Source organism: Silene latifolia, chromosome 11 (assembly GCF_048544455.1).
Source record: "Silene latifolia isolate original U9 population chromosome 11, ASM4854445v1, whole genome shotgun sequence".
NCBI lineage: Eukaryota > Viridiplantae > Streptophyta > Magnoliopsida > Caryophyllales > Caryophyllaceae > Silene > Silene latifolia.
Genome location: NC_133536.1, coordinates 28,123,737 through 28,145,646, shown reverse-complemented (window position 1 = coordinate 28,145,646; position 21,910 = coordinate 28,123,737). Strand labels below are relative to the sequence as shown.

Sequence of the window (21,910 nt, the reverse complement as noted above, 5' to 3'; positions counted from 1 at the left end):
ACTTTCAATGATCACATACAAGAAACTCCACACCTTTGGTTTCTAACAACTGTAATTTTTAACATTCGAATTCTAAAAAGCAAAGCACAAATAAAAATACAAAACACATAAAACCATCTTCCTGAAACAACCTCTCTAGGGGATCTAATAACACGAACCAACAACTACTACTCACACCCAATCGAGCTTCTGCAACTTATGAGGCAAATAATACCCAGTCAAGTACTGAAAACCAAAAGAACTAAGCGCCTGAATTTCAGCCTTTTTCTTTGTCTGAACCATCCGCTTCAGCTCCTTAACCCAGCCAGGATTATTCTTCACAAAATCCTCCTTCAACAGATCGTTCCCCACCTTAATATCCTGCTCGGTCATAGGCAACCTACATTGCTCCGGAATCGCATACTTCTCCAAATCACTAGGCCTAATCCCTAACCACTTAATATCCTGTGTAATCAAACTATAACTATCATACAACATATTCTTCGACCCACACCCATAAACCGACAATATCTTCAACCCATATGGATCACCATCCACCAATGCCAAAACACGTAACCCCAACTTCCGCTGAATCTTACTAAGAAACAACCTGGTAGCGACATCATGCTGTCCTTTCCCCTTAATAATAATACAAGGAAATCGATTATAAAACTCATCCTCGACCAATCTCAAAAACACATCATCTTTTTCCACTATTAGAACAAACAATGCATCAGTTTCCTGGGTAATAATCTCAACACCATCAATATTGGCCGGTATCACTTTCCCACTTAGTCCCATTTTAGCACAATCAATCTTATGACCCTTTTCGGTAAATACTAATCTTCCGATCACCGCTCCTTTCGTCGACGCCATCACACCCAAACTTGACCGAGTAAAACCAACCATACACGCAACATCATCCAAAACGGCGTCGCTCTGAGTCTGATCCTGAAACAAAGGCACATCATTATAATACAAATCACGCTTCGTAACATGAATACCCTTACGAGCCACCTGGTGAAGAAGCGCAAGAATACGCGCAGTAATGGTTGCTTTAAGAACAGTAGAGACGGATTTAAACCTGCGACTAGATGGATTATTTTTAAGAATCAAACATTTCCGTGTAGGATGGAAAAGATGGCTAGAAGGAGCACGTGAAGGTACCGAGAAGCTAAAGCCTTTACCGGTGTTGATTGATTCGGCAGCATCCGAAATTAGGGTTTCGATTTTTTCCTGGACTTGTGAGGGTTTGGCGCGGGTGACTTCAACAAAATTACAATTGCGTGTGGATGTGAATGCTAACTCATCGGGGTCGCGGTCAGAAGGTGGTGTGAGTGCGATGTCGTAGGGGATATCGTAGGGGTCATTTTCAAGCTTGGAGATGATATCTCGGTCCGATTCAAGGTCGGTGAGGATCATATTGTTGGATTGATGATGTTTAAATGGGTTAATGGGTTAATGACTTGATGTTTTGGATGCTCTTTTATATGATGGTAATGGCGTGCGTACTTAGAAATCCTAATGGGCTTTGTATGTTATCTCGTCTATATTTCTATCTAGACATGTGATTTGTAAAACCCGTATTTATCGGGGTTGAACCACAAGGATGGCGGACGTTTCTATCTAGCTCATTCAAGTCTCAATTTAGCCTAAGCAACTAAAACAGGTTGTTGATTATAAACAAATATGCAAACTAGATATTTAAATAAGCTAATATAAAAAGTAATTGATCAAATATGGGAAAAATTAAAGCCTTTGGGTTCACTTGGGTAATAGAGAATGAAACAAGGTTAAAATGAGATATGGGTAAATAACAATGGTCAAGGGTTTACGCCTAATTTCTTAGTCACCTTAAGTTCCTTAACAAATTTTCATTCAGTTAAGATAAACTCATCACACATATAACACATCGACTTTCTAATAGCCTAAGCACCAAGATAGGTCATCCAATGGCAAAGGGCGCCAAGATAAGTCAAACAAGTGAGGAAAAGGTTCAAACTTTCGTTCAAATATTTTTACAAACACTTCATGTGCATGAAAGTAAAGACCAACAAATCACCCAAATCTATATGTTAATAACCCAAATTCACACCCATTGACAACCCAATATACTCATAAGTCCTAGACAAAACTACTCACACATTTTCATGGGTGTGAAATCAACAACAAAGTGCAACAATACACAAACAAACAAGGTAAACATGATAAAGACTACTACTTTGAATGAATAACAAACAAGTAAGACAATAAATGTAAACAAATGAAAGCAAATGTAAACAAAAGATGAGAATTATACCTAACTAATAGGAAAGTAATGAACTTGGTGTAATACCCAGGATATTTAAGGGCCTTGTTGACTGACTTTGTTGACCAAGACTTACAAAAGATGAGAATTATACCCAACTAATAGGAAAGGGGGAAAGACCAGACTTACAACACATATTTGATAGGATGACTTACTCGACCTAGCAGAGGCTACTCGGCTGAGTATCTTCAATACTCGACCGAGTAGAGCCTACTCGGCCGAGTACTCTAGTACTCGACCGAGTATGGCTGCTGTTGACGCGTTAATATAAAAAACACAAGTTCGCGAGATTTATTACATTTCCCATTCACTCGACACTTCCTTTTTCTCTAACCCTAGCCTGCCTCCCTCTCCTATCACCCATTTCTACACACTCTCATGAGTTTAGGCTAAACTTTCACCAAGGGAAGGACGGGATTCACTTAGGAAGGATGGCGTGCGTGGTTGTCGTCTGTGTCGCCGTCAAGGCGTGCGATAGGTAAGTTTCTGTCTTGTACTTCTTTTGGGTAGTTCGTTGAGGATAATTGTGTAATAGGAATGGTTATCATTGTAGGATGCGTATTGGAGTCCTGATTGGCTGTTATAGATGTCTTCCATGGTTGTGTCGAGGTAGGTCTTCCTACTCAGTATCGTTAATTGATTGTGACTGTTATTGTTCCACATCTTTTGTTATCTGCTGATCATCGGAGGTTGGGTGTTGTGGTGACGGTGTGGTTGTGTTGTGACGGTTGTGGTGTTGTGACAGCTGTGATGCTGTGAGTGTGATTGTGGTGGAGTCACTTGCGGGAGTGGCTTCACACCCTAGTTCGCCCTCCGTGGAACCCGTCACGGGAGAGGATGTGCACATTAAGGGACAGGGATTGTTACTCGCTCGTTGATGAGCTGGACTAGGTGGGATGGGCTGCGGACACCCACTGGCGGTGAGGATTACCTGTTGCGATGGGTAATCTGGCAGGGCTACACACGTCGGTGGGTAGTCGGTTACTGAGCGAGATCGGGAGACTGGGTCAGAGGATGATCAGCTGGTTACATTATTTACCTGTTTTACCTTTGATTAGTTGGTACTGACCCCGTGTTGTTTTGTGGTATCTACGGTGATCCATTCGGGGGTGGTGAGCAGTTGGCTTAGCAGGTACCGTTGATTGTGGCTGCTAGGATTGGAGGGATCGAGTCATCATGCTACCAGTCTAGAGGTGTTGTGTCATGAGTGTTGTAGTTGTATCTTTGGTATAAAGAATTGTATTGAGTCGTATTGTATAAGGTACATTAATATTTCATAATTGTTCTTTTATTGTCTAATTTGATCTACTTCCTCGGGAAACCGAGATGGTGACACCGTCATACACTGGGATGGTCCTTGGTAAGGCGTCCTAGTGTACGGGGTTGTTACAAAGTGGTATCAGAGCCGAAAATTTTGGAACCTGAACCAATGAATCTAATGAATGTAGGGTGTCAATTAAAATGAACCTGGTGTATGTGCGTTGGGAGCCCCAACCGATGCTAGATTTTGGGTGAGAAGGCACCCTCATTTCAAAATCATGGCCCCATCGAACTTAAGCCAGACACGGGAATAAGGGTAGCTAGTAAGAGTCGTTGGTTGCTTAGTGGTGGCCGTTGTGTGTATCTGTGTTTATGGTGATGCGTGTCAATGTGTATGGAAAAGTCTAGAGTTGGTGAATGAATTATGGTGAAGAGTGATTAGAGGTAAGCCCATTTATTTGTTCCACAATGGTTGCGTATGTGATAATGGCTGTCTTGTAAATGTTGGTTAAAGCTAAGTAAATTATGATTAGCGGAATGTGTAATAATGTAATACATAAGTTTACTGTGGTTAAATAGTTACATATATTTAAGGTGACATGTGAATTGTTCTATAGTAAAAGTAAGGTAGGTAAGGAGAAGTAATGACGAGTTGATGATGTGTGTACAAAAGAATTCGTGTTGGTGTGTGTTAATGTGGTAGAAGTAAGCTCTAATAGTGACAAGCCGGTTGCACGGAACTCCGAACGATGTTATTTATTTTGCAGGAATAATGAAAAATATGATTTCCTCTTCACTTTTGGAAACTCGACCGAGTAGATTACGGTACTCGACCGAGTGTCCGTTTGGTGAAAATTAAAATCGCTACTGTCCTTGAAAACTCGGCCGAGCAAGAAGGATAATCGACCGAGTAGTCGACACTCGGCCGAGTATGCCCAACACTCGACCGAGTATTGCTTTATCGGGACTTAAGTGGGTTATACAAAAACCCTATTCTCGTCCCATCCTTTCTTATTTCCGCCTCCCATCTTCACATCCCTCTCTCTCTAAAACTCCATACCCTACCTTCCTCAAGCTTTTTGGGTCAATCCTTGGTGATTAATTCTTTCTCCCTTGCTATAAACCAATTCAAGGTAAGGTTTTAATTCGATTTCTCTCTTTATTTTTCAAAGTTATGGTATAATTTCAGCTATAGTTCGAATTCTCTTTGTGAGCAACTGAAATTGAGTCTTCATCTTATTAATTCTTGGATTTAATCGTATATAAACCTCGTGTATGCCCTTGTTTAAGCAATTTCATGGTTAAAATTTGATTTCTGCATTCTAGGGTTACTAAAAACGAAACCCTCTTTGTTTGATGTTTATCCTTTGGTTTGAGACAACTTAAAGCTTGTAACCATATAATTTGTAAGGTATTTGGTGATTTTCTGATAAAAGTTGTCTTAAAAGATCGTTTCAAAATCTGTATACAATTGAAAACATTCCGTCTTTTGCGATAAGAGTTGTTGTGTCAATCCCCTGTTAAAGCTTGTTCTTTTGCAGCATGGTGAAAACCAGAGGCTTACCCAACAAAAGAACTCGTGCTAATGTCCAGATTGAGACGGGTCAGTCAGCAGTGAACCTGTAGTTCCACGGGTGGAGGCACATCCATCGGTAATATTCTCTGATTTCAATCAACGTAAAGCTTTTGTGGCCCTTATGCGTCGTCCTTTTCCTCCCACCTGCTATATTAATCTTGGTATTCTTGAGACTTTAGGGATCAAAGAGGACATATTTCATATCTTTCGGATTCTGGGTATGGAAGGGTTATATCAAGTGAGGAAGAAATCTTACCCCCATTTAACCTTGGAGTTTTTGAGCTCCTATGTTTATGAAAAAAAAGGGAAAGACTGTCTCTTTTCGCCTCATGAATGAGGTTCATGAGCTTACCCTAGACGAGTTTGCTGACCATTTGGGTCTAGAGGCCGAGGGGGAAGGGTACCTTAGTGATGTGGCCAAGAACAGCGGTGCACCTCTTTACCTTCCATACTTGACTGGCCGACCTACTCCTAGCACCAGTTCCATGCTAATTAAAGATGTTCAACATGTTGTTCTCTGTATGTTCTTGAGGATGATGACCTGCCTGTTGTATGAGAGGGACGACGTGAGTAAGATTAATTCTCATGAGGTCATGTTGCTTATGTCTTACCTTAACCTACACCGTCAGAAACCGTTCTACTACAGTGCTCCAGGGGTAGTGTGCTCTAGTCTTGAGCGCATGGCACAGTCCGATACCCGACACATTGCATGCGGGGCCATAGTGACCCGCCTAGCTCAGCGCTTAACAGATTTTGAGGCCTCACCTCCTGAGGGGAACGAGTATGTAGAGATTGTGCCTACCATGGACGCTCAGTACTGGCGTCAGAACAGATGGTTGAGGAAGATGGATGACGGGTCTTATGCCTGGAAGGTGAGGGGATCTATGTGGATGGTGCTTCCAGACCCAGCCCATCTCCTTGTTGTTGACCATTTGGCTGAGTGGGAGCCTTGTGCCATTCCTAGGCCTGCGCCCCAGACCTACCTGATTGACCCAAGGATTCTCTTGGACCTACCTAAGCCTATCACCGTGCCCGAGGGACAGCAGCAGGCAGCTCCCCCACCTCGAGAGCGCCGTAGGGTGAGGCAGTCTAGGGCAGACCCGGTTGTACCCGAGCCCTCTTACTCCACCCCTGACTTCTGCCCTTACCAGTACTCGCCCTACCCCACAATGCACGACGCCAGGATGCAGCCGAGTGACCTGGCTGAGCGGATCTCCACTACTTTAGTGCTCCGCAACATGCATGAGATGGCCCTTAACCAAGGCATAGGGACACAGCTAGCACAGCCTGTCTGGTGGAGGGGACCGGGAGTGGACACATGAGTATTCCACAGCTACGGAGTTGATCCGAGTTATTGGAGACCACCGGAGGAGACAGAGTTTGGCTGCCTCGCGGGACCGTGGGGAGCCAACTACGGCAGCCAGCTCGGAGGGGATTACTTAGCAACAACAGGCTTTCCAGGAGCGGGCAGTTCAGGTGCAGGTACTTCTGGTGCAGGTGGTGACGATGACATGGAGGGTCCTGGTTATTGATCTTGTGTGGTTATATTGCCTGGATTGACTTCTTTGGTGTTGGACTTATCTCTTTTGTGTTGGATTTATTACTTTTGCGTTGGATGTTTACTTTCGGGATTTATTATTTACTGTTGGATGACTGTACTCGGCCATAAGGCCATTATTTACTTAACTTATCGTATGGAGACGTGTTGGATTTCGTTATGTTAGGAATTAGTTATGTTTGGTATAGTTGTGAAGAGTTTGGTTGAAGGTTAATTTGTGAATGCTCTACGTGAGGGCGACAAAAAGCTCTCTGCCTGTCATAACTCGACCGAGTATAGCCACTACTCGTCCGAGTAGAGCTTACTCGGCCAAGTATACAAACATACTCGACCGAGTAGAGCTTACTCGCCCGAGTAGTCAGCCATACTCGGCCGATTATTACCGATACATAGACCATGACGTGTGATAGTTATGTGAATTGCAAGAGTTATGTGAATAATTGTATGACGGAGTCTGTGGTGCCTTAGACTGTCTTTTTGTGCAATAAATTGTTCAAAAGGTAAACTATGATCATGTCACAGGTATGCGATTGCTTGGATAACATATTCATTTGTGAATGTTTAGTTATAGAGCATTGGTTAGTATCCAGGAACTTAATTGTTCAGGGGGATACCCGAGTCTTTAAACAATATAGAAATGTAACACAATACCCAGACGGTGTTGTAGCGGTCACCAGTCTTATACGTGTATATGTTTGGTTACGGTTATAATCGCCCCAACTGGATGAGTGAAACTAGTGGCCGGTACATGTCCAACCTAAAAGTTTACGAATAAAGCTGCTATCTTTTGCTAACCCCATATTTGGATTTATATACACTACTTAATTGCTGAAACATTCTGTCTCTATAAGTCGCAAACTTGTAATGTCATAAAGTAAGTTGTGCTATAAGAGTTTATGGATAATGTCACAGTCATGATGTATGCGTTGGCTTTGGGTACGGGAAGTATCTAGCGGTGAACTTTGGGGACAAAGTTCCTTTAAGAGGGGAAGAGTAATGTCGCGAGGACAAATGATGAAATTACGCCTGTAATACTTGAACCACTTCTACGTTGGTATTTGGAATCACACTATGTTACACGTTGTTATTGAAGTTCATTACGTTTCCTTGAAGTTGTATCTATGTCATATTGTAGGTAGCTTGAATGTGCAATCCTGTATGGGTGTGTAGGATCTGTACTTTTGGTAGTCGTTGTGTTGCTTTCACCGGATTAGTATACGGAAAACATATGGTATGAGAGTTGAACGTACCTTGCTGTGAGTCTATGAGGGAGTATCCTTTCGTATATTTTGTACGTGTTAACTGTGGTGGTATGTTTGTTGGTTGAATAATGTGATGTGGTGGTAGTATCGAGTACGGCCGGAGTTCGTATGTCTTTATGTGTGTAGATTGTGGTTTCGTGGCCTTGTTGTTGATGTCGCGGAGACGGAACTTCGGGGACGAAGTTCTTTTTAAGGGGGGAAGACTGTAATACCCAGGATATTTAAGGGCCTTGTTGACTGACTCTGTTGACCAAGACCGATCTTGGAGAGGAAAGGGGGAAAGACCAGACTTACAACACATATTTGATAGGATGACTTACTCGACCTAGCAGAGGCTACTTGGCCGAGTATCTTCAATACTCGACCGAGTAGAGCCTACTCGGCCGAGTACTCTGGTACTCGACCGAGTATGGCTGCTGTTGACGCGTTAATATAAAACGCAAGTTCGCGAGATTTATTTAATTTCCCATTCCCTCGACAGTTCCTCTTTCTCTAACCCTAGCCTGCCTCCCTCTCCTATCACCCATTTCTACACACTCTCATGAGTTTAGGCTAAACTTTCACCAAGGGAAGGACGGGATTCACTTAGGAAGAATGGCGTGCGTTGTTGTCGTCTGTGCCGCCGTCGAGGCGTGCGATAGGTAAGTTTCTGCCTTGTACTTCTTTTGGGGAGTTCTTTGAGGATAGTTGTGTAATAGGAATGGTTATCGTTGTAGGATGCGTACTGGAGTCCTGCTTGGCTGTTATAGATGTCTTCCATGGTTGTGTCGAGGTAGGTCTTCTTACTCAGTACCGTTAATTGATTGTGACTGTTATTGTTTCATATCTTTTGTTATCTGCTGATCATCGGAGGTTGGGTGTTGTGGTGACGGTGTTGGTGTGGTTGTGTTGTGACGGTTGTGGTGTTGTGACAGCTGTGATGCTGTGAGTGTGATTGTGGTGGAGTCACTTGCGGGAGTGGCTTCACACCCTAGTTCGCCCTCCGTGGAACCCGTCACGGGAGGGGATGTGCACATTAAGGGACAGGGATTGTTAGTCGCTCGTTGATGAGCTGGACTATGTGGGATGGGCTGTGGTCACCCACTGGCGGCGAGGATTACCTTTTGCGATGGGTAATCTGGCAGGGCTACACACGTCGGTGGGTAGTCGGTTACTGAGCGAGATCGGGAGACTGGGTCAGAGGATGATCAGCTGGTTACATTGTTTACCTGTTTTACCTTTGATTAGTCGGTACTGACCCCGTGTTGTTTTGTGGTATCTGCGGTGATCCATTCGGGGGTGGTGAGCAGTTGGTTTAGCAGGTACCGTTGATTGTGGCTGCTAGGATTGGAGGGATCGAGTCATCACGCTACCAGTCTAGAGGTGTTGTGTCATGAGTGTTGTAGTTGTATCTTTGGTATAAAGAATTGTATTGAGTCGTATTGTATAAGGTACATTAATATTTCATAATTGTTCTTTTATTGTCTAATTTGATCTACTTCCTCGGGAAACCGAGATGGTGACACCGTCATACACTAGGATGGTCCTTGGTAAGGCGTCCTGGTGTGCGGGGGTGTTACACTTGGATTGATAAAGGAGATGAATTTCTTCTTATCTTCCAATTACAACCCAAAATAACTAAATGTAAACTATTGAATAGAGAAGAACGTGAATAAACTAGAGAATGATTAAACTAATAATGAAGAATAGATTTCATGAAACAAGGTTAAAATGAGATATGACTAAGAAATTAGGCGTAAACCCTTGACCATTGTTATTTACCCATATCTCATTTTAACCATTGTTATTTACCCATATCTCATTTTAACCATGTTTCATGTTCTATTACCCAAGTGAACCCAAAGGCTTTAATTTTTCCCATATTTGATTAATCTATACAATATAATAATACAGAAACCAAAAACACTTTTTTCCCGCCTAAGCAACAAACGCCTACCCAAAAGACTAATTTATCAATCCTATACGCCTGGGCCCACTAAAAAATCAACCCACTAATCTCACGTACTAATCTACCAATATTATCCTAACCATACAATAATCTCTCTTAAAACTGCATATCTAACATTCACACTATTCCCTATTATTTTGCCTAAAATATAGTGGAGATTAGTGTATCCTTAACAACACATAGAAAATACCTAAAAAATAAGCAATTTTCAACAACCCAACGTAATGGATAGTCACTCAAATTCATGCTTCATTCTTTATATATATATCTCAACATCTACCACAATATAATCACTCATAACTAAAACTCACATACACAATTATTTTACAGAGTTTTTATTGTTCGTCAATGGCTGCCGGAAACATTTCTGATCCTATTGAGTCAATCACCCCAGAGAAAGAGTCTTGGCACATCAATGGAAGGATTGTTTATGCATGGGAACAAGTTTACCCTGACAAAGAAGAAGCAAATAACTTAGACTTCATACTCATGGACTCTGAGGTAAAACTAAACTACCCAGGTTAATTAACGTTCATACGATTTACGATATTAATTATACAACTTTTATTGTACATGCGTATTTTTTAGGGGAAAAAAATACAAGCTACCATTCATAAGAGACTTATATGGAAACACAAGTCGTTGGTAGTCGAAGGTGAAGTCCGGTATATTACAAATTTTCGTGTGAGCGAAAATAGTGGCGATTATAGAGTTACCAAACATCCATACAAGATAGTTTTCACTGCCAAAACCACCTTTTCAAGATCCAATGATACCATCATCCCAGAAAGATGCATTGAGTTTGCATCATTCAAAGACATCATAGACATCATAAATTTGTTAAGGAACTTAAGGTGACTAAGAAATTAGGCGTAAACCCTTGACCATTGTTATTTACCCATATCTCATTTTAACCTTGTTTCATGCTCTATTACCCAAGTGAACCCAAAGGCTTTAATTTTTTCCATATTTGATCAATTACTTTTTATATTAGCTTATTTTCATATCTAGTTTGCATATTAGTTTATAATCAACAACCTGTTTTATTTGCTTAGGCTAAATTGAGACTTGAACGAGCTAGGTAGAAACGTCCACCATCCTTGTGGTTCAACCCCGATAAATACGGGTTTTACAAATCACATGTCTAGATAGAAATATAGACGAGATAACATACAAAGCCCATTAGGATTTCTAAGTACGCACGCCATTACCATCATATAAAAGAGCATCCAAAACATCAAGTCATTAACCCATTAACCCATTGAAACATCATCAATACAACAATATGATCCTCACCGACCTTGAATCGGATCGAGATATCATCTCCAAGCTTGAAAAAGACCCCTACGATATCCCCTACGACATCGCACTCACACCACCTTCTGACCGCGACCCCGATGAGTTAGCATTCACATCCACACGCAATTGTAATTTTGTTGAAGTCACCCGCGCCAAACCCTCACAAGTCCAGGAAAAAATCGAAACCCTAATTTCGGATTCTGCCGAATCAATCAACACCGGTAAAGGCTTTAGCTTCTCGGTACCTTCACGTGCTCCTTCTAGCCATCTTTTCCATCCTACACGGAAATGTTTGATTCTTAAAAACAATCCATCTAGTCGCAGGTTTAAATCCGTCTCTACTGTTCGTAAAGCAACCATTACTGCGCGTATTCTTGCGCTTCTTCACCAGGTGGCTCGTAAGGGTATTCATGTTACGAAGCGTGATTTGTATTATAATGATGTGCCTTTGTTTCAGGATCAGACTCAGAGCGACGCCGTTTTGGATGATGTTGCGTGTATGGTTGGTTTTACTCGGTCAAGTTTGGGTGTGATGGCGTCGACGAAAGGAGCGGTGATCGGAAGATTAGTATTTACCGAAAAGGGTCATAAGATTGATTGTGCTAAAATGGGACTAAGTGGGAAAGTGATACCGGCCAATATTGATTGTGTTGAGATTATTACCAAGGAAACTGATGCATTGTTTGTTCTAATAGTGGAAAAAGATGATGTGTTTTTTAGATTGGACGAGGATGAGTTTTATAATCGATTTCCTTGTATTATTATTATAGGGAAAGGACAGCCTGATGTCTCTACCAGGTTGTTTCTTAGTAAGATCGATTCAGCGGAAGTTGGGGTTACGTGTTTTGGCATTGGTGGATGGTGATCCATATGGGTTGAAGATATTGTCGGTTTATGGGTGTGGGTCGAAGAATATGTCGTATGATAGTTATAGTTTGATTACACATGATATTAAGTGGTTAGGGATTAGGCCTAGTGATTTGGAGAAGTATGAGATTCCGGAGCAAAGTAGGTTGCCTATGACCGAGCAGGATATTAAGGTGGGGAACGATCTGTTGAAGGAGGATTTTGTGAAGAATAATCCTGGCTGGGTTAAGGAGCTGAAGCGGATGGTTCAGACAAAGAAAAAGGCTGAAATTCAGGCGCTTAGTTCTTTTGGTTTTCAGTACTTGACTGAGTATTATTTGCCTCATAAGTTGCAGAAGCTCGATTGGGTGTGAGTAGTAGTTGTTGGTTCGTGTTATTAGATCCCCTAAAGAGGTTGTTTCAGGAAGATGGTTTTATGTGTTTTGTATTTTTATTTGTGCTTTGCATTTTAGAATTCGAATGTTAAAAATTACAGTTGTTAGAAACCAAAGGTGTGGAGTTTCTTGTATGTGATCATTGAAAGTTGAATGAAAAACAATGGTTTCATGTTGCATCTCTTTTGTTTGTGGTAATTTTCTTGCATGCATACTCACTTGCCTTTCTGTTTATGTTTTCTATTTTGCACAGAGGAAGCATCAGTCTTCGATTGATGGAGCTGATGAAATTGCATTCACTGACTGATCTTTGCGACCTGTGTAGTGTGTAATGCAATTAAATTTTTTTTTTTTTTGAAACCCCAAAAGGGTACATCCATATCATTACTCAAGCAAACGGCTTACAACATCGGGCAAACACCTATTCCAAACATATCGTCCTACCGACACTGGTAACACATGCGCAAGAGCATGAGCCACCTCATTATTAATACGACTAATATGCGACCACCTAACTGACGTAAATAAAGAACAAATATTTAAAATATCATCTATAACTAGAAAAAACTAACTGCTGCCCGACTTTCGTTGCTTCAGCGCCTCCATCACTTCTAAACAATCGCCTTCAACCACGATCCTATCATGCCCCATCCGAGCTGCTTCCTCCATGCCATCGAGCACTGCCACTGCTTCCGCTATCCTCGGGTCCCACACCTAACGCCTTTGTATAGACAGCCCCCAAAGAACACTTCCCATCGCATCCCGACACACTGCTCCAACACTCACTCCAACGCCCTCCTTCACCCCCACATCCACATTTAGCTTCACCCACCCCTCCTCCGGAACCCGCCAACCCTCCTGCCGCGCCACATATCCTCTCCTATCATCCCCCTGATCTTGCCCCAACACTTCCAACCATGCTCTTTCCATCTCCCCTACCACATCCCAAACTCGCTTGACTATGGCACACACATCCACCCGCGTATCTTCAAACACAACCCGATTTCTCGCCTCCCAAATAGCCCAGCACCCCACCAACAAAAACTCACGCCCTTCCTCATCCATCTCCTTCCACCTTCCTTCCACCCAATCACGGATACCCATAACCATGCCCCCCCCACTGAGGTTCCACCTGCAAGCTTTCCCACACCCCCTTTGCCACCCAACAATCCCTAAACAGATGAAGAGACGACTCATAGTGACAACGACACAAAGGACACATAGCATCCTCACTACCGACTCGAGAAGAAATATTTACCTTTGTAGCTATCGCGTCATTGCACATTTGCCGGAAAAAGAGCTTTATCCGAGGCCAAATCCGCGTGTTCCATAGCTTGCTCTAAATCCACTTCTCCCTTTCCCAGCTTGACGGTTCCGCCATACTCAAATCGGTCCCTTCCCACATCCTATAGGCCGACTTAACACTATAATTACCATCCTTTTCAAGCGCCCAATACCACGAGTCCGGTCGAGGTAGTCTCCCAAGTTTAATATCTCTGATCCGTTCCCTTTCAAACGGAAGGAAAAACTCTTCAATTTTCTGCTCGTTCCACCCATACCCATCACTATTCAAAAGCTCCTCCACTCGCGCCATTTCCCTTCCAGCCACACATGGAGAGACCACCCTACCTGAATGGGTCGAAGGCAGCCAAGCATCACCCCAGATAAGCGTATCTTGCCCGTTCCTAATCCTACGACGAAGCCCTCTACCCATTCCGTCCCTTGCCTCCACAATGCCCCTCCAAGTATAACTCGGATTGTGGCCAACCCGGGCCTCAAGAAAGCTGCAATTTTGGAAGTACTTACCACACATCACCCGTGCCCACAAACACTCCGGGGATGTAAGGAGCCTCCACGCTTGTTTCCCGAGAAGAGCCATGTTCGATTTGCGAAAATCTTTGAACTTCATCCCGCCTATGCTCTTTGGTCTGCAAAGCCGCTTCCAAGCCACCCAACTGATCGTCTTCTTCCCCTCCTCCGTCCCCCACCAGAACCTCGAAACCAATTTCCTCAACTCATCACAAAAAGTCGCCGGAAGCATAAAAATACTCATAACATAAGTAGGAAGAGCATTGGCTACTGCCTTTATGAGAACCTCCCTACCCACCCTAGACAAGTACTTCCCTCCCACCCTTGTAATCGCTTTTGAAGCTTCTCATGAATTATATCAAGAATTGGTTTTTTGGATCGACCCACCACGGTTGGCAACCCGAGATACCTCGCCTGCTCCACTTTTTCCACGCCTAAAAAATTCGCAATTCGCACCCTTCGATCCTCTCCCACCCCCTTGCTAAAGGAGACCGTCGTTTTGCTTAAATTCACAAGCTGCCCGGAAGCGTGTTCATAGCAGCGAAAAATTTGATTAACAGTAGCAGCCTCCTCCATTGTAGCCCGCAAAAAGAAAATACTATCGTCCGCGAAAAGTAAATGCGAAACCACAGGGGCCATCATCGAAACCCGAACCCCATGAAGAGCATCTCGTTCCACCGCACGCCTCAACAGATTGGACAACACCTTGGCACATAAAATGAACAAATACGGAGAGAGAGGGTCCCCTTGTCTTAATCCCCTCTCTGGACTAAAACACTCCTTCGCATTACTGTTTATAAGAACAGCCGACGATACCGTTGAAACGCACAACATCACCCTTCCCACCCAAGCCTCATCGAACCCCATCTATCTCAGAGTAGCTTCCAAAAAATCCCACTCGACTCGGTCATAAGCTTTGGCCATATCAAGCTTAATAGCCATATTACACTCCACACTTCTAGAATTCTTCATAAAATGGAAAAGCTCCAACGCAATAAGAACATTATCCGTTATTAACCTTCCTGGAGTGAAAGCACTTTGATTTTTGGATACGACCTCACCTAAGAATAGCTTCAACCGGTTCGCAAGGACTTTTGAGATAAGCTTATAAACCACATTACAGAGACTAATCGGGCGAAAGTCTTGAATTTTGTCCGGGGCTTTCTTTTTCGGCATCAGAACTATATGCGTGTGATTAAGGCCCTCCGGCATAGGATCTCCACCAAGGACTCGAAGGACTGTGCGTGTCACTAATGGCCCAACAATGTGCCAGTAAGTTTGGTAAAAAACCCATTCATACCATCCGGTCCCGGTGCCTTGAGCGGGTGCATTTGGTTCAACCCCTCTAACACCTCCTCCTCCCTATAATCACGCCTAAGAATATTATTCATAGCAGTCGTGACCCGTCCTTCCATCCCCACCAGCACCTCCCCAAAATCCCGCACCTGCGACTTCCTAAAGAGGTTCTGGAAATACCCCGTTGCCACCTCGGAAACAGCCACATCACCCACTCTCGTCACACCATTGTCATCCACCAGTTTAGCAATGTGATTTTTCGCCTTTCGTTGCCCTGCTTGTCGATGGAAAAAACTTGTGTTACGATCCTCATCCTTGAGCCATAACGCCCTCGATCGTTGCCTCCAAAATTGCTCCTCTTGTCGACACAAATCCGCCACTTCGCCTACCAATTTCCTTCGCTTTTTTACCTCTTCCACCGACCTCCCTCCTTCATTTAGCCGGGCAATTTGTCTCCTTTTCATGGCAATAGCTTTAACAATTTTACCGATACTTATCTTCTTCAACGACTGAAGTTCCATCGCACTAGCTCGTAAAGCCTCGACCAAGTCCTCACCCCCACGGTCAAAGCCCCTTACCACAACCTCCTCACAACCATCCTCCCCCACCCACACTTGCTCAAAACGGAACTTAGATGTGCAACTTTCCCTCTCCCCTCGCCTATCCAAAATAAGCTTAAGCGGTGAATGATCTGACCACTCTCGCTCAAGATGGATAAGTCTAGCATACGGAAATTTATCTTTCCACTCACCCATTCCCATTGCCCTATCAATCCTGCTTTGCCTATTAGCCTCACCCGATTTTCCATTGTCCCAAGTATACCCATATCCCTCATATTGAATGTCAGCCAAACCACACTCTTCCACTGCCTCCCTGAAATTGTTCATCTGCCACTGCGCCCGATTCCCACCCTTCATTTCATTAGCAAACAAAATCTCATTAAAATCCCCGATACACATCCACGGAAGCGAAGATTGCCTCCCAAGAATCCACAGGAGTTGCCAAGAAAGGTGCCTATCAGCAACAACGGGCCACCCATAAAAACAAGTCACTCGCCAATCTCCCGACCCATCTCTCACAATAAAGTCCATGTAATGAACCGAAGCTGAAACAAACTCACAATCTATATCCATTCTCCACCAGAAAGGGAGACCTCCAGACCTGCCCACACTATAAACTTCCAATCCCGCGTACCCTTCGAATTTTGCGCGAACAGTCCTCATTTCACGACCACTTAGTTTCGCCTCGCAAAGAAACACCATGGCCGGGGCCTCCCGTCTTATTAAGTAACGGAGTGCTCCAACTGCATCGGGGTGGCCCAATCCCCGGCAGTTTAAACTCAAAAGACTCATTGGGCCCGGCAGGGTTGAGCACTCTCAACCACCGCCTCAGGTATAATGACGCCCCCGTCTTTCGAATTCTTCGCTTTCTTCCCGCTCTCCAATCTGTCCTCCGAACCACGACACCTCTTCTCCCCCAACACCTTCTCGCCCTCCTGGTTCTCCCTACTACCTCCTTCCCTTGGCAACCAAACCCACTTACTCCCCCTTCCCTCTGTACCTCCTTTTTTATCGCCCATCACATTCAATATATCACCTCCCCTCAGACCAGCCATTACCCCCATATTCGTCTTCTCAGCATCCCCCTCTTTGTGCCCCCTTAACCCATTGTCTAAGCTTCTGCCAACACTCCCCCATCCATCCGTTCCTCCACTCGATCTCCACTCTCTTCCACCACAATGTCTACTCCCCTCCCACTGCTACCACCCAGCTGTTGCATTCCACCACGATCCTCCATCCTCCTCCCTCCTTCAACGTGTTGTCCAGAATCCCCCATACCACTACCATCAATAATGTCCCCTCCATCCACTACCACCTGAACATTCTCTCGCAACCCTCCTTGCAATCCTTTCCCTCCTCTGTTAACATCATCCCTTTCCTCCGCCCCTGACTTCCTTCCCCTTAAACCCACTGCTATATGCTGCAATTTATCAATAATTTTAGCAATAACATCTTCCTCATCTTTCTTTCCCTCCTCCTCTAAAACCGTATTAAGAGACCGCATAACTTTCCCTGTCCCCTCCTTCACTGTTTTTGTAATCTTCCACGGAGAAGCTCGAAGCCAATCCCCGAATTTTAAATCCTCTTCCTCGAACGGACCTTCTTCACAATACTTTTCCCCATGCCCTAGCACCCCACGGCCATAACAGTACGTCGGTAAACGCTCATATTTTACCTCAAAAGACTCCACCTTCCCAGAGTTCAGACGAATGGGAATCGAAGCCTTCAAAGGGTTTCTAACATGGTGAAAAATTCTGATCCGAATAGCCCTATCCATCTCAGGATTAGGCCCTACCTCCATCCCAATGTACGAACCCAACATCGTCCCCATCCTCATAGAATTAGCCTCGCTCTTTCGCTCAGAAATCGGCAAATCATATACTCTCGCCCACAATAGAACGTGAAAAAGAAGAGTATTCGTGATCTTACCCGCATGATTTGGCTCATTGAAACACCACAAAAATTTGTCGAAGTGCCAAGGTTGATTCTCCAACAGCTTCTCCTTATCTCGCGCTGCTCCAAAACGAAACACAAACGTCTTCTCCTTAGCATCGATAATATTGCAAATAATTGGTTTGATAGGGTTCCAAATCTTGATCACCGTCTCAACAACCGCCTTCACATTGATAGATTTTTGTGCCCATATCTTCCCCACCAACATCAACTGCCCCCTCGCATCTTCTTCATCAGTCCCTTCGTCCCACGCAATCGCATCAACAGTCGTTCCCACAACACCTTTCCCTTTCCACGAAGATGAAGCTATCGGAAAAAGCCCTAAATTCTGATCCTACACAACAACGAAAAAGCAAACAAAAGAAAACAAAACAAAAGCAAGCCAATCTCACGTTTGAAAGCGTGAGAGAAGCCTCGAACCGGAGGAGGAAACCAAGACCTAAACCCTAGACCTCGACACGAACCCTAGGAGAAACCCTAGAAAATTTTCTAGTATCTTTTATGCCAACAATTTTTAAAATTTGATTATTGTGCACATTTTACATTGATTTTTCGGTTTTCTTTTGGCTGGCACCTCAAAATTCTTAGAATATGTACACTAAGCTATGTAATTCATTTTCCCACATAACAAAATGTACATTGATATTCGGTGTTGGTGAAGTATGGTACAGCTTCTTTGGAGATTGACGCTGATGTATCATTCTCTCATCCTAAACGGAAAAGGGATTCAGAAAACAATGGTAATGCTTTGATAAGATCATGTCTTTTACTCTTTCTTGAAGCTAGTTTTATAATCTATTCAACTAGTTTTGGAGCCCGTGAAAATCACGGGATCGTTAATAATTGATTGTGTTTAAGTGTTTAATTTGTGAATAACTTATATGGAGTAGTCCCTCTCTCTCAATCATTTGTTTAATCTATAAAATGTAATTAAAAGGCTACCCTAAAATGACAAATAAACGCCACCTAGACAAAGTAACATATGATCCAAAAAGCCACCTAGATTAAAATTTAATGTGACGTGGCATATTTAAATATGATGTTGCATATTTTTAATATGACATGGCGAATTCATGTGACATGAATTATAATCAAAATAATACTATTATACTTCATACGAAATATTAGCCTTTCCTAATTCATGAGAAAATAAAATATAAACAAATCATTCAAAAAAAATTATTTATCCAAAAAATATTGTGAGTTACAGAATAGTATATTTGATAGAAAACAAAAAAAAATGATTTAAAGGCCTGGAAGCATTGGAATTGAAACAATGAATTGGAGAATAAGAATCAGTTTCTAACTAATTACTAATTATGCATAGCATTTATTATGCATATTATAACACTATGATAAGATCAAATTGACATATGTGCATACTTTAACAGTTTGGCTAGCAGTTTGATTTGTAACCTGTTTGACAAAATAAAAATAGAACATAAGTGTTACAAAGGAGACTCAAGTGTAGGAAAGAGTGAAAGACAATAATGTAACAACATGTCAACAACTTATTAAAGATTTTTGCTACCATTCGATATTTCAAATACAATATTATAGAAAAAAAGAAAAACCGACAAAAGTGAAAGTCATTGAAACAAAGTAAAAATCTATAAAGAAGATCCATAGCCATTATTTCCAATCTCGTGCATTGTTATTGATACGTGATTATGTCATCCTCCTATAATATTAATACAAACACAAAAAAAACTAATAAAATTCTAATTAATTCAAAATATAACAAAAATATAAAGTTAAACAATTAATTTAGTTTTCTATGTATACTTTGCCTACCAATTTTTTGAATAAAGTTGAAAATTCATTCTCCTGCAATATTAATATAAACACAAAAAAAAAATAACTAATAATATTCTTATTAATTCAAAATATAATAAAAACAAAAGGCGAAATAATTAATTTAGTTCTTTAGCTATACCTTACCTACCAATTTTTTGAATAAAGTTGGTAATTCATTCTCCTGCAATATTAATACAAACACAAAAAATAACAACAAATTAATACAAAATATAAGAATAATAAAAATGAAACAATTAATTTACTTTTATATGTATACTTTAGGTGCTATTTTTTTGAATAAAATTGAAAATTAGGGTGAATATAATAGTTATATATATGGAAAATTCTATTACTAATTCTCTCAAATTTTATGAATGAAATGAAAATAAAAAATATGGTACATAACTACTGAGTATATATAGTAATGATGAAAGGAAAGCTAAAAGGTTATTTCATTAAATAAAGGAAATAATGGTTAAATAACTAAGGTAAATAAATAACAAAATTTATGAGAGGAGATCAATAGTTTACAATATTTTTTTCTTTCTTTTTTGTGTTTAATTTATACCTTAATTTTGAATAAAGTTGGAAATTCATTCCCATGCAATATTAATACAAACACAAAAAATAATAACAAATTAATACAAAACATAAGAATAATAAAAAACGGAATAATTAATTTACTTTTCTATGTTTACTTTAGGTGCTATTTTTTTGAATAAAATTGAAAATTAGGGTGAATATAATAGTTATATATATATATATATATATATATATATATATATATATATATATATATATGAAAAATTCTATTACTAATTCTCTCAAATTTTATGAATGAAAGGAAAATAAAAAAATATGGTACATAACTATTGAGTATATATAGTAATGATGAAAGGAAAGTTAAAAGGTCATTTCATTAAATAAAGGAAATAATGGTTAAATAAATAAGGTAAATAAATAACAAAAATTATGAGAGGAGATCAATAGTTTACCATATTTTTTTCTTTCTTTTTTTTGTGTTTATACCTTAATTTTTTTAACTTACATTTTTTAATTTTCTTAATTTGGTAATTGATGTCACGTTTTTTTGTCATGTCACATTAAAAGTTGCCACATCAGAATTAAACTTGCCATGTCACATTTTTTAGATTAGTCTTTTAATAAGATTTTATAGATTTTTTTTGAATAAAATTGAAAATTAGGGTGAATATAATAGTTATATATATGAAAAATTCTATTACTAATTCTCTCAATTTTATGAATGAAGGGAAAATAAAAAATATGGTACATAACTACTGAGTATATATATAGTAATGATGAAAGGAAAGTTAAAAGGTCATTTCATTAAATAAAGGAAAAAATGGTTAAATAAATTGATATGCGTGGCAATAGGGAGTGTGTGCGTGGCAATTGGAAGAGTGTGCGTGGCTTTTTTCTAAGCCAATGTGGCATTCGTAATGCACGCATGGTTTTTTTTTCCGCCTACATGGCTTTGTCTACGTGGCCTTTTAAGGTTACCCTTTTAATATAGTTTTATAGATGCTATATTTCTGATGTTTTGAGGGACTTCTTTGTTTGAGCTAGGGTGATAAACATTCTAGTGCTAAACCACTCAAGGTTGAAGTTGAACATATGTTGCATGCGTTTTATGAAAACAAGATTCAAGAAGTTTGGTCATATCTCATTTTAACCTTATTTCATGCTCTATTACCCAAGTGAACCCAAAGGCTTTAATTTTTCCCATATTTGATCAATTACTTTTTATATTACCTTATTTTCATATCTAGTTTGCATATTAGTTTATAATCAACAACCTGTTTTATTTGCTTAGGCTAAATTGAGACTTGAACGAGCTAGGTAGAAACGCCCGCCATCCTTGTGGTTCAACCCCGATAAATACGGGTTTTACAAATCACATGTCTAGATAGAAATATAGACGAGATAACATACAAAGCCCATTAGGATTTCTAAGTACGCACGCCATTACCATCATATAAAAGAGCATCCAAAACATCAAGTCATTAACCCATTAACCCATTGAAACATCATCAATCCAACAAT

General features: G+C 41.1%; 2 protein-coding genes and 1 pseudogene across 2 annotated transcripts; 1 reads left to right on the top strand and 2 right to left on the bottom strand.

Moving 5' to 3' along the window:
- Positions 1-171: 171 nt before the first annotated feature.
- Positions 172-1,401, bottom strand: LOC141613172 (DNA topoisomerase 6 subunit A-like). Its single transcript, XM_074431911.1, has one exon. The coding sequence runs from the start codon at positions 1,399-1,401 to the stop codon at positions 172-174; it is 1,230 nt and encodes a 409-aa protein (XP_074288012.1).
- A 9,775-nt stretch (positions 1,402-11,176) lies between these two features.
- LOC141613171 (DNA topoisomerase 6 subunit A-like) lies at positions 11,177-12,410 on the top strand (annotated as a pseudogene).
- Positions 12,411-15,490: 3,080 nt separating this feature from the next.
- LOC141613169 (uncharacterized) lies at positions 15,491-16,798 on the bottom strand. The gene has a single exon (XM_074431910.1). It carries the CDS (start codon positions 16,796-16,798, stop codon positions 15,491-15,493), a length of 1,308 nt encoding a protein of 435 aa, XP_074288011.1.
- Between the last annotated feature and the right edge of the window lie 5,112 nt (positions 16,799-21,910).